A 13,189-nucleotide genomic window follows, 5' to 3' on the forward strand; every position below is an offset into this window, starting at 1 on the left:
CACACCTCACTGCCCGATAAGACGCGCGGTGATACGGATTAGCGCACTGTTTCTGTAGACTTACAAAGAACAGAGGGGGGGGGGAGTAGCATATTTACTTATCGGAGACTTTTATGGCTTAAAGGACAGTTTACTGTCACTTATTTCAGGGTAAGGACTTCTACAAAAGCGCATGCATGTTTTTTTTCTACTATTGTTTCTTTTATTAATTCCTGGTGGTATTTTTCCATGTTGGCATTTTTACTGGGCGGAGATAATTTGTCATCTTTTCCCAAACAGTCTGTGTTTACATTATTGTGGTGTTTACGGCTTTGCAACAAAGTATGAAGATCTTTTACTAGTTGGAAAAAAATACCACTCAATCAAGTTAGATATAAAAATCAAACTCCTCATGTTACATACTAATTCTCTATTCTCACTACGTGGTGTAAGCTATTGTTTTACCAACTTTGCAAGTAAAATCTTGGCGACAGCTGTTTTGCTGTCAAACCAGTAACAGTGAAAAGTCCTGCCAGTGTGTTAGGCGTCCATTTAAATGTATAAACACGGTTCAGGTGGTGCTGTGTGTGATTCTAGTATTATGGTATTCTAGTGATGCGCATCATATTCTATTAAGTCTTGTTTTGCAAGTCAAATTTTGGGAACTATACGTTCCTATAAATTATTATTATTATTATTATTATTATTATTATTATTATTATTATTATTATTATTATTATTATTATAAATCATTATTAAAAGTAGAAGTACTCATTGTGAGGGAACATAATGGCAGTCCCTGCCAAAGTGCTGAATGATAAATCAATGTAATAAACCAAGAACAGATGGTGAATATGCCTAATCCTGTCTCATTCTATAAATCATTATTAATCATTAACCTCCCGATACAATAGTTTTCATATTTTGTAGTGAATCAGTCAGTATTTTACTCTGATGTGGATGCTCACTAGAGAACCAGTATGTTAAACCTGTCTAAGCCATTACTGTAGTCTAATAATTGCTACTGTATCCTAGTAAATTACAAAATGAAAATTACTTACTGTAAAGTACAGTTCTTCTTAAAGTCTTCAAAGTTTAATTAAAGTAAAAACCTAAAAAAAAATACTATTGTCTAAGTGTTACTATATGTAATGAGGCACTATAAACACATTATAATTTGGCAGTTGCTTTTTAACCTGGAAATCCACATGAAAAATAAAATAATAAATATTCAAAATTGTAAATTGTAATTTAGTTACTGAAGTCGTTTTGATTCATTATGCATTCCATATTAACAGGATTAGAAAAAAGTGTCACATCTAACACATATCTAAAGTGCTCACTGTGAAGCAAAATGTTACATAACAACTTAAAGTAGCAACCTGCTTCAGGTGAGCATGAAATGCATTGCATTTTATGAAGGATGCTTTGCAAGTCAAATTTTGTCCGGGTCAAGAAAGACCGCAGTTATCAGGGAGAGACAGTTTTCGCCTGAAATATACAAGAAGTCAAAATAGTAGTGAAGTACTAAACACACACCAAAAGAGATGAACGTGAGAGACACAACACAGAGTATTTTAATATAATATTTTTAAAATATCATCAGAATGATATATATAAAAACCCAGCAGGAGTTGATTTATGTTGTAATCAAACTTTTCACAGTGGTCATGTTCTTCTCCAAAGGGCATGTGTTTGAGTATATTTTGACCATGACTCCTAAACAGCCTGTAAGGAGGCTGAAAGCTCTCGTCATGTGGAAACCCCAGATGCACACTCTGCATGCTGATGAAATCTTGTGTTCAAACAGCCTTTATCTCATTTCTAGGCTTTTTATATTGCTTTTTATATTATACATGATTAAAGCAAGTGTTTGCTTATTATCACATTCATGGTTAATATGTTTTCTCTTTCACATCTCTAGGATGAACTTATTTTTTACTGACACATTTACTTTGGGGATAAGAGAACCTAAAATCCATGGTAATAAAAGTTTTTTATGGCCTTGTTTTGTGCTTTTGCGGTTGAGGGTGTTGGCATTGACATGCTTTATGGCTGCTTCTTGTGTCTATGTTTATCACATTTATTGTATTAAAAATTATAAAATATGCCTCGAATTAATGTTATGAGTGAATCATTAACGAGAACTTAACCAAAATTTGTTCATGTCAGACAGCGAGAGGAAAACTTTCCTTTATAGAACCGAGATGCTCAAAGAGCCTCGTCTCTCTAGATGATGAATCCCACCATTATAGGTGGTAAGGATACTGTCTGACCACACTGCTGGCAGACAGCAAGCTGCTATTGAGAGGGAACATGATGATCCTGTTAATTATATAGGTGACATAACACAAGTGAACCTGACTCTGCAAACGCAACAGGGATATTGTCAGCTGGGGTGAGTAATCTTCTGAGCATCTGGTTATCGGAAGAAAGTAGCTTTCACACACATGTGTTTTAGAACATGTTATTCACATTTAAAGAAAAAAAACAGCACAGAAACAGAAAGATGTAAAAACACAACCTCACTATGTGTCACTGCCCACATGAAACCCTTAAAATAATAGTACTGATTATCTAAAATAAAACACCATGTCAGGACGGTCAACTCCTGCACGGGCAAAGGTTGGTTTGTTTGTTTTACCAAAATTCGTGAACTGTGGCGTCCTGGTTGCTTTGTCTGTCTTCTTTTCCCCTACACTGCAATGCTTAACTGGAGGTCAAAATGAATTAAACAGGCTTGGGCTGAACTGAGATGCATGAATAGATATGTATAGTGACACATGGCTTGAGATGTTGTTTTCCTTCCTGAAACATCAAGAACATCTTGTTTCTGTTCTGGTGAAAGCACCCAGGCAGGCGAGAAAAAAAAAGAAGAAGAAGACAAATGAAAATTAGATGGTCAAAGGTTACATCAATGGTCTGTGGCTGTTTTATACATGCAGTTGTAACTTATTTTTAGAACTTTGTGGCCTTCTTACTGCTACTTACCTATCACTTTGCATCGGAAAGTCGTTTAATCTTTGCTAAAACAAAACAGTAAACAGCAAATCTGATAGGTGTCTAACAGATTTTGCTAAATACTGTGTAAAGTACAAAAATCTGACTGGCAGTTGCAAGAATCCATCTGTCTGAATGAGTATCTTGGTGTAACCAGAAGCACGCGGGTGAGTTCATTCAGGGATACGGGCTGCACAGTCATCAGGAAGTGAAACAGAACAGAATGTGCTGTACTAATCTGATTGAAAAACACTGTGCTGAGTGGATGCTTGAAAAAAGAGATGATTCATTTAAATAGCTACAAGGAGAACCCTATGGTAGCAGGGGAATACATACACGGAAAAACAAAGGCAGCTTAATGCTTCATTTGGTAAAGCAAAAGGCAAATGGGAGGGTGAGGTTAAAGAAGCACTTGCTCTCACACAAACATGCGCTCTGCAGCTACAGGCTGAGCAACATAATGCTCTTTGTTTGTGTTCTAGGCATCCGTGATACGTACAGGGGAGTAATCTCCCGAGTGATCCCTTTTATCCCTGAACTTTTGCCCCCCCCCCCCCCCACCAAAAGCAAGAGTTCTTTACTGTTGTGTCTGCCAAGGGCCCTGAATAAACGACTGAGAAATGGGGCAGTGAATAACAGCAGTCCTATTTTCATCATGTCAACACAAACCTTAAAAGGTTGTGTTTTATTGTCAGCATAGTTCAGTTTTGGTGTGTTTTGTGTTATGTCTGACATTTATCACTTTGTATAACTGATGAGGAAAGATTTTAACTTCTTTTTGTTTTTGAGTTAAAAGAAAAACAGGAGCTTAATGGTTTGTTTTGAGTCTCGGAGAGAATGAAACTTTTTTGAAATCATTTCAAATCAGCTGAAGACTTTTTTTAAATCAGGGCTTTCACACAGTATTTGGATGTGTTCTAAGTAAACTGCCACAGGAAATATCTGATTTAAATCCCAAAAACAGAATGCAACTGTAAAGGAGATTTTATTTTATTTTATTTCATTTTTTTATATATTAAAAACCCCAAATAGGTTTCTGCATTTCATTGAGTTTATATCAATGAACAAAGTGGTAGAAACACCTGTCAGTGTAATAAAACCAGCTGCGACATTCAAATGAATCATAACACAGAGTCAAAACTTCCCTTATTTGCTTTATGAAAGGATGTTTCATCATAGGACTGTGAGGACAGAGTGTACTTTTAAGCTATGTGTACCTAATAAAATGGCTGCTGAGTATATCTGTTTATGCACAGGGCATCCAATAATCCAATGACAATGCTCTGTGGTCTTTTCTGCATTTTCTCACGTTCATTGAACATTTATGATCAGATTGTTGTCACTGACACAATGTCATCATAATTTGGAGTCCCACAAACCCCTCTGCTGTACATGAAGTTATTGTAAACCATTTGCCATCCACTAAATAGTTTCCCTCCTGACCTCCTTAGAGCCCAGTTCAGTAAAAAAAAAGTTTAAAGTAGTGATACCCCCGCTCAACAAACCTGTGGTAATAAGGGTTATTATTCTTAATTATTACATAGGGTGTCGATTACTAAGAAGTTTAGTACACAGCAATTTAACCTGTCACGTCAGGCAATCATTAACCAAAAGCATGAGGTTGAAATGACTAATTGCTCAAAAACTAATTTGAATCCGATTGGCTTTAACCAGACATGTTAGACGGTTAAATCACAACACCGTTATCACAAACTGTGTCAGAATGGGATACAAATCAGGGTGTTTCGCAACAAGTTTAAATGAAACATTAATGTCTCCAATATGTGTCTAATTAAAGATTACACATATGGTTACACATAACGTTGGAGAACAAGCAAAACAGAGTTCCCTATTCATCCATCCATCGTGCAATAAATAAAGACTGAGCTGCTAATTTTTCTCTGACTGTGCCCCTTTGTGACCTGAGGTAAGCCTCATGGTCAGAGATGCATGAAGACTTCTGTTACACAATTCTTCCCCCTTTTCCACACTTCGTCTTGAATGCGCCTCTATACGGGAAGTGTACATACATTATCTACCCACCCACCTGCGCGCTTCTAAGAGGTCACATGTGTTGAGCAATAGCCCTGTCTGTTGATTTACTTGTGTTCCTATGTAACTACTAAATGGCAGGCAGCTGTTTTTGCACTGCTTTATCTTCTTAAGGTCAAACTGAGCAAACTGTGCGATTCTTGTCACAGAACATAGAAAACATCGTATCTGTACTATGACTACATTTTATGCACCACAGCAAAAACATTTGCAGTGAATTTTTATCTAGACAGTGGGCTTCATGCTTGAGTCTGTGCATTTTCTTATCATAATAGTGATTACTGCAGCCAAACGTTAAGACGTTAATCAAATTTCTCTTTAAAAATCTGAGGATAGTCAAAAGGTCAGGGTCATAGTTAAGGCCAAGGGTTTGTTAGATACTTGAAAAGGGGGGTAAATAAAGGAAGAAACAAGAATTGCTACACATATTTGAATTACTTCAAGCAAGTGTTACATCACTAAAGCATCAAGAGTTTGAAGGAAACAGTGTAAAATCCTTTTTTGTTGTAGAGCTACAACACAACTCACAAACACTAAATTAGAGTGGTGTAGAAGTGTAATGCAGCATAAAATGGAAACACTTAAGTAAAATACAAGCATTATAATATTTTTTTTCTTGAGTAAATGCACTAATATGTGTTTAATGTATATGTACTCTATGTATGTATAAAAATGGCCTGTGTTCATTTATAGATATCACTGCAATTCCTCTGATAGCATTTGTGCTTTTATTTAAACATTTTTGACTAATTATTTTCAGTTTCAGTTATTTCCATTGAACACCTCTAACGTTTTTTTTCCTTTTTTCCATGAGGTGATGGGGTTTAAAATGTCACAATAATAAGAACATCTTGACATTTTATTTTTTCAAAGGTTAGCTTGACATGGCGGAAGAAAGGACGATATTTTTTCAGGCAGAAGAGCCTTACGTGTTTACACAGGGGAAATCTAGTATTGCAGTAAATATCTGAAAAAGATTACCGGCTACAGGACACAGGAACAAGAACAGATGTTAAAAAAATCTTCAGCCTTGTAGCACAGATAAGGTCTGAAAAGAAAAGCACCAGTAAGAAGACAGAAGCAAGAGTATGACATCTGGCCAGTCTCCACAGTTATAACACTTTTTTTCTTAGATCATTTAAAAAAAATAAGTGTTATTGCGGTATATAGAGTACATGGTGTACATAGTTTAAATGTAAAGTTAGGCTATAGTTTTACTAGTTCAACTTGTATCCCCTTTTTTTACATGGTTGTACATTTTACTTGACCTCTATGAATAAATGAAACAATGCCCTTTACAAATAAGCTTGCTTTGAGTTTGTTTTTAACAGTGTAGATATAAATTAAAGTGGCTCGGGGCAGGGATAGGTTTACCTATAGCCAAAGTAGACTAAAAGGGATTATGAAGTTTAACTCAATGTAATAGCAGCTTTTAGAACTGAAGAAGGTTCTTGGATGAGAAGTGAAACGTCTTCACAAAACTTAAAGTCCAGTCGCTCCTTAGACTAATAGCAGCTTGGTTCACTTTATTATACCTTGATTATCCTATGAAGTAACACATATAACAGTAATATTTAAATATAATGATGTGATGATGGAAGTAAAGGCGCTTTTTAAAAAATTCAGTCATGTAAAATGTTCTAAACTTTCTCTGGTTACATTTTTCTGTTATAAAAGTTGGGTGAAGATCTCACATGTTTGCTAGTTTAATGTGTTGTGGCAGACATTCCACTTTGGTACAGTAGGTGGCAGTATAGACATTTATCGGTGTTTTAATGGCGTTTTACACACGCAGAAGAAGAGTGGGCTTTTTCTTTTTTCCCCCTCGCTCTTCCGCTTTACTCGAGGCGCTAATAAGCTAACAGGCTAGGCCTGCTGCTTAAACGAGCGGCGTGAAATCTTCTGCAAGCGGTTTTTTGTTGAGTTTTAGCTGTAAAAAGGTGAGTTATATTCCATACAGGAAGGTAGGTTCGGTCTTCCACACGTTTCTCGTGTGAATTCAGCTAGGATGCCGATTCGCATCGCGACGAATTCTTTTGTAAATCGTTTCGCGGTAATAAATGCTAAATTTGCTAGCGTAACGTTAATCCTCGCATGGTTGGTTTTGAAGGGTGGTGGAAAACTTTGCTGCATTATCGTTCGGATGAAAAGTTGGACTCAAAAGTAATTTGTAATATTCTTAAGAAATGTCTTTTTAGAGTAACTAAAATCCAATTTTAATGTTACCCGTCAACAATCAAGCTAAAGCGAACTATTTTTGGTGCTGTTAGCCTGGAAATGTATAGCCAGTGTTAAGGCTCAGGAGTCTGCTAATAGAAGCCACCCCATTTTCTAGCTTATTGTTGTATTATATATTATATACCTCTGACCAATTAACCAACATAGTTTTATTCACCATTCATCCGAAAAGCACCAAAGAAGCACTAAAGAGACCGCCCCACCCCCAAAAAGAAACGCGTTGGCTTTGGATTTTTTTTTTTAAGTGTGCGGTTGTTAAATATTTAAAAATCCTGTGTAGGTACTGCAGTTATAAGCAACCCAGTCATGTATAAACCTGAATGAGACTCTTTGTTAGAAAAGGCTTTGCAGTGCTGCAAAGTGAATGCAAATATAACAATTCACTGATACCAGCTTTAAATGGGGCCATAGATTAACTGTTCTCAGAGCTGTTTGACTGTAACTGTTTCTTGTAATTTTGTTTTGTTTTTTTCTTTTCAGGGATAACAGAGTCTTGGACTTAAACAAGAATAAATTTGAAATGGGAGGTATGACAACTCAGACAGTTAGTCGTGTAGCTTTTCTTGCTTTGTTTTGCAGTAGGGAGGTGCCCTGGTGTCCCATGAAACAACACAGAACATGCTAAGTGACTTTAAAAGAATTACAGTATTTGTGAACTTAAGGGGTGTGTCCAAAGACCAAAGTATTTTTTTCCTGAGGCCAGCGTAGTTCCTAAGAGCAATGTTCTTGGAATTGCTTGGAATAGGAGTGGCATGTATTGATGGTATTGTTAAAACGCCAGCAGCAATGGGGCACTGAGCATCTCTCCCAAGCTTTGTGATTGGGTTGTTTTACTGGTTGCCAGGCCTTAAGATCTTGAACTTTTGATAGAAAGCTGTGCTTGTCACTTTTTACCCCATCAAGCAGAACTGGGACAAATGCCATGCAGACAGGCTTTCCCATTGCACACATGCTGACAACCATCTGAGCAACAATGGATGAGAAGTGAATGTTGCTTCTCTGAGTATCCATGTCTACCACAATATTGATGTTAAATATAAAGGTCTAGAAGAACAGTTCGTTCACCAGGTCAGTAGCAGTCAGGTAAAGTAGATGTTATGTATCATAGCAACCAAATTGTCTGTGCTGAAAATGTGCGGTGACTTCTAAGTGCTCTCAAGTATTCTCAGCTGGACATTTTCAGAGGATGGCCTAGCATTATCGTCAGGCAAAAAGTACTTTGCTGGACACAGCCCCTAATTCAAACACTGCAAAGCTAACAGATGGTGACTCCAATGAATGAGTTTGTCAATAAAAAATTATATTCTCTAAATATGTGCACATTACACAAGAAGTTAAAGAAGACAAAACCATTTACTGAATTACCACAACCACTGTTTGTTCTGTGTCATGGTGGACTCATGCTGTCTCGTCAAAAATTTTTTCACACTCTAGTTACATGTGGCTCCATCACTATCATGATAGTAGTACTCAAAGCACTTTAAGCTCTTTCTGTGGACAGTCTAAGATGCAGGGCGGTAGACTGAGCTTTCACCCCAGCTTTTATTATTTATTTATTTATTTATTTTTTTGCTTGATTGTTTTTTCAAGAAAAAGAAGTTGAAAATTGGTGAAATAAAATTAAACAAGGAATGGCATTAGTTGACTTTATTTTACATGGTTGGCTGCAGAAATAAGTCTTTTAAAGTAAGGCTATGTACAGTAGATCAGAAAACTTTGAGGCTGGAAGGGCTTTGGATTAGTCAACATAGAAAAATAAAATATTTTAATGCAGGTTAACATAATTTACATTTAATTTGCACATTTTGATGAATGAGACGTAATTTGTTCTACTTCATCGTTTGATGGGTGTTTGTGTTTCTGTCACTTTTAAGACCCTGCTTTTCATCGAGACTGTCCCCTCGACTGCAAGGTTTATGTCGGGAATCTGGGAAACAATGGAAATAAGACGGAGTTAGAAAGAGCGTTTGGTTACTATGGTCCTCTAAGAAGTGTTTGGGTTGCCAGGAATCCCCCAGGTTTTGCTTTTGTAGAGTTTGAAGATCCCAGAGATGCCTCAGATGCTGTGAGAGAATTGGATGGCAGGTAACTCCTTCAACATGCTACACTTATTAGTAGTTGTGTTTGATTTTTGCATTGCTTTCTGCTCATTTGTTGACTTCTGTTCAGAACCATGTGTGGCTGTCGAGTACGCGTTGAGTTATCCACTGGAGAAAAACGCTCCAGGAGCCGTGGCCCTCCTCCATCCTGGAGCCGATACCCTCGAGATGATTTTAGGCGACGCAGTCCTCCTGTTAGACGCAGGTATGCATTTCCTACTTGACAGTTATTTTACTGTTTTATTTATCTGTAGACATTTTTTTCAAACAAAATTCTCACTTGCAGTGTTCAATAAGAGTACAAATGACAAAGCACACGTTCATTAAATACACACTTATTTTTCAGCTTCTGATTTTGGCAAAACAGTTTTAGATCGACTAAATGGCCAAATATATTAGCAAAAATCTAGTTTCTTACCATCTATTTTTAGTTTTGTCATAGTCTAAACTGAAACTAAGCAAGGAATCAAGTTTCTGACAGCTTGAAACAAATTGTTTGCACACTTGCATTCAAGCGTTCTTGCCTTTTTTTATTTCTTTAAAAATTAAAAAAAAAATCTGTGGCTGTATTCACAAAGTGTCATACTTTCTTTTTAAAGCAAACTAAAAGTGCCAGACTAAAGCAAAGAGGGGGGAAAAAAACATTTACATAGTAGGCACTCATTTCATTACAGGTTTCGCTCATAAACTGGAGATCTCAACTATTCTTTGGACATGTGATTGTGCTGTTGTGAGTACAGTCGGGTAATGCCTGGTGAATTCGCATTCAACAAGTCCTGTCCTGCCAGCTTTCTCACCAAAATTAAGTACATTATTTTCAGGCTCTATAAGACAGAGCTCTGGAGTTTCTAACCCGTCTCCCCCAACTCAGCAAGTGATGAGTGTTTTGTTTAGTTTTTTCATTTTTCGTTTTCATGTTTCTACTAATTGGCCACTTGAGAGCTACATTCAAGCTTTTCGATATTTTGTGAATACGGCCCCTGATCCCACGAAGATTGAAGTAATAATTTTGATACAATTTTTTTTTTTCATTGTTTTATCATTTCAAGGGTATATTAGTGGCAGGTTATGTAAACGGTTAAATCTTTTATTAAAATATAACTGTTGAAACAACAAGCTCTGCCAGAGTGATATTATTTTACAAAGACATCTTCAGAAGCATAGTTAGCCCTTCATCTCCCATCAAATATTTTTACACTTACATTCTGCAGGTGTAAATTTTATTTATATTTTTTTTCTGAGTTCAGTTGCCATCTATTAATAAAACTGAACCCCGTTTCAGAGTCACCACCACGCTTCTCACCATCTGAGTCAATCAACTAGTCTTCTTTCAGCATCATGTGACTGCTGACCAGTGAGCCCAAATCAGCTTGGCTGGTGTTGTCACATGACCCAGGCGCACCGCCAGTCGTCAGGTTCCACCAAGCTTTTGGTTCCTGAGCATGCAGTTCCCAGCATCCTCCTCCTTCCTCCAACCTTTACCCAATCGACAGCGGTCCACTTCACATTATCAGCCAATCAGCGTCTTTACTCTTTCTATTCTCCAAACATCTACTGTATCAGCGGGGACAGCCCTTGGCTTACATCCCTTCCCATCCCCCACCCCCCCAAAAAAGGCAGGGAAAATCTACAACTACCCCCCTCGAACCAGCCACCAGGCAACTTCATATCTCCAACATTTGCATCTTGTGGCAAATCTTCTCTGCAATTCGACCTCCCTCACCATCAGTCTGGCTTCCTTGCGTCATTTCTATCTTGTCCAATTCCCCCAAAAATAGTAAGTTTCTTTTATCCTGCTCTTTGTAGTTTTAATGCTTAATCTAGCTTTCATAGCTGCTTGACAGTTTTCTTCAGCAGTTATGTAATTTGGAGAAAATTCAGTGCAGTGCTGCAAAAACCGGTCAAGGAATTTTGACCACCATTCTTTAATTTCCATTTCAAAAATGAACTACATTTATCTGGTGTTCATTGTAATTGTTCTACTGAGTGCATTTTCAGGGCTCGACATTAAGCTATCTTGAGTGATAACCACAGGAAGTAAACTTTTTTTCTTTGCAGTTTTAATTTGTTTTTTTTTGTTTTGTTTCTTTGGGGGTTTTTTTCTTTGTTTGTTTGGGGGGGGTTTTCGGTTTAAAGACCCTTTTACTTGTAGGTTACCCTATTTTTCGTTGCTTTAGGATGTGTCCCACATCAAAGTTTCTTTTAACAAAAAACAAAAATAATCAGTCTTTCCTGTGTTGCTGCTAAAGGAGGTATTTTACTTTTTGGGGAACATTGTGCACAAGGAGGATCACAGTAGATCGGTGATTGAAGAATGTTTTTATGCTTGGTTTAAAAAAAAAAAGAAAGGAAAAAAGCTGTCACATAATTTGTTTGGTCTTTCTCTCAGACAAGCCTTAATGCCGAGCCTTGATTTTGTTTTACATTCTGATATCTTGCTCCATGATTTGTGTTCATTGGACAAAGTTTCCTTATAAACATTTGACCAGTTCATGGATACAGATGATCATTCTGTTAACAGTCCAGGAAGTACGTGTAACCACGTTTCCACATGTAACCCATGTTTCTGTAGGGATCAAGAAAAACTAATTTCAAAGGTTGTATTAGAGATGGGAAATGTTAAATATGCTCTCTTAATATTTCTAAAAAAATGTTTTCTTCTTAATTTTCTTTTTAACTCCTCCCCCCTCCCCTACATTGTAGATCGCCAAGGAGACGGAGCCTCAGCCGCAGCCGCAGCAGGTAGCCATGTCACCTTTTGTTTTTTGTTTGTTTTTGGTTTTTTTGGTTTTTGTTTTTTTTTTTTTGCGCCACACATTTGTCTATGGCAAATGATAAAAATCATTAAAAACATTTTTTCAGGTCTGTTTCAAGAGATAGACGCAGATATCGGTCTGCTTCCAGAGAGAAGAACCGTAAGCGCTCAAGATCCTTCTCGCGATCGAGGAGGTAAATCAAAATAACTTTTATATTTATTGTTCTTGAACTTCAAACTTAATATTAAGCTAACAATTTTTTTCCCCATCAATTTTGCATTTATTCACTGGTTGGTTTGTTTTACAGTCGTTCCCGGTCTAATGAGAGGAAATGAAGATCTTGGAAAGCTCATCTACCGGCTTATGCTATGGTTACAAAAAAGTACATTTTTATAGTCTTTTCTTTTTAGATTTTGTTGGGTAGCTCATGGCAATTTAAGGTTGGCCATGTTTGGGTCTTAATGGTCTGTTGAATGATCAAGAAAGGTGTAAACTGTTTGTTTTTTGTTTTGTTTTTTTGGGTTTTTTGTTAAATTCTGTCTTGCCCTGCATGCTTTGAAAATGAGTACTTGGTTTTACTTTTCTTTTTAAAACTGTTTAAAGTCATCATTTCATTTTCTTTCCTTTTTTTGGTTTGGTTATTTATTTTACTATTCTTGCTCGGTTACTGTGACATGGTATAGAGGGAGTGGTGTGGGGTTTTTTTTTTTTTTTGGTTTTTTTTTTTCTCTCATACCAGTAACAGAAAAGAAGACTCTTAACAAATGCTGTAAATATGGTGCTGTTATTGTAGTCTATCCCTAAAACATGATCATCTGTAATTAATTTTTTTTAAATGCCTTCCTTTGCGAAAGAAAGCATTGACTAGATTCTTTTTTTTTTTTTTTCTTTTTTCTTTTTTTGAATGTCTGAGCTCCAACAACATGTACTGATACAGTTTAACATCTTGTTCAATAAATGTTTTTCCAAGGTGAGTTTTCTGTAACATTTGCTTTGTTTTCATAGTTGCATACACTAGAACTAAAAAGGCAAATGCTGAAAATGAACCCGTTTTAAATTCAGGAA

At 36.6% G+C, this 13,189-nt stretch overlaps 1 protein-coding gene across 7 annotated transcripts; it reads left to right on the forward strand.

The window, feature by feature from the left end:
• Positions 1 to 81: 81 nt before the first annotated feature.
• Positions 82 to 13,098, forward strand: srsf3a (serine and arginine rich splicing factor 3a). Of its 7 annotated transcripts, XM_086292902.1 has the most exons (8): positions 96 to 150; positions 1,904 to 1,962; positions 7,750 to 7,796; positions 9,144 to 9,354; positions 9,439 to 9,573; positions 12,072 to 12,110; positions 12,231 to 12,317; positions 12,432 to 13,098. In XM_086292902.1, the coding sequence occupies exons 3-8, from the start codon at positions 7,790 to 7,792 to the stop codon at positions 12,457 to 12,459; spliced, it is 507 nt and encodes a 168-aa protein (XP_086149028.1). In that variant the 5' UTR covers positions 96 to 150; positions 1,904 to 1,962; positions 7,750 to 7,789; the 3' UTR covers positions 12,460 to 13,098. The 7 variants fall into 7 exon arrangements, 5 of the variants coding, with proteins under 5 accessions (XP_086149030.1, XP_086149028.1, XP_086149027.1 ...); XM_086292904.1 differs by lacking the exon at positions 1,904 to 1,962 and having other exon boundaries at positions 82 to 150; XM_086292901.1 differs by lacking the exon at positions 96 to 150 and having other exon boundaries at positions 157 to 1,962.
• The last annotated feature ends 91 nt before the right edge of the window (positions 13,099 to 13,189 follow it).

The sequence above is a fragment of the Aulonocara sp. 'chitande type north' Nkhata Bay genome, linkage group LG5, assembly GCF_057382095.1.
Source record: "Aulonocara sp. 'chitande type north' Nkhata Bay isolate Kocher_YH1m ecotype deep benthic linkage group LG5, A_spYH_male_GT1.1, whole genome shotgun sequence".
NCBI classification, from domain to species: Eukaryota; Metazoa; Chordata; class Actinopteri; order Cichliformes; family Cichlidae; genus Aulonocara; species Aulonocara sp. 'chitande type north' Nkhata Bay.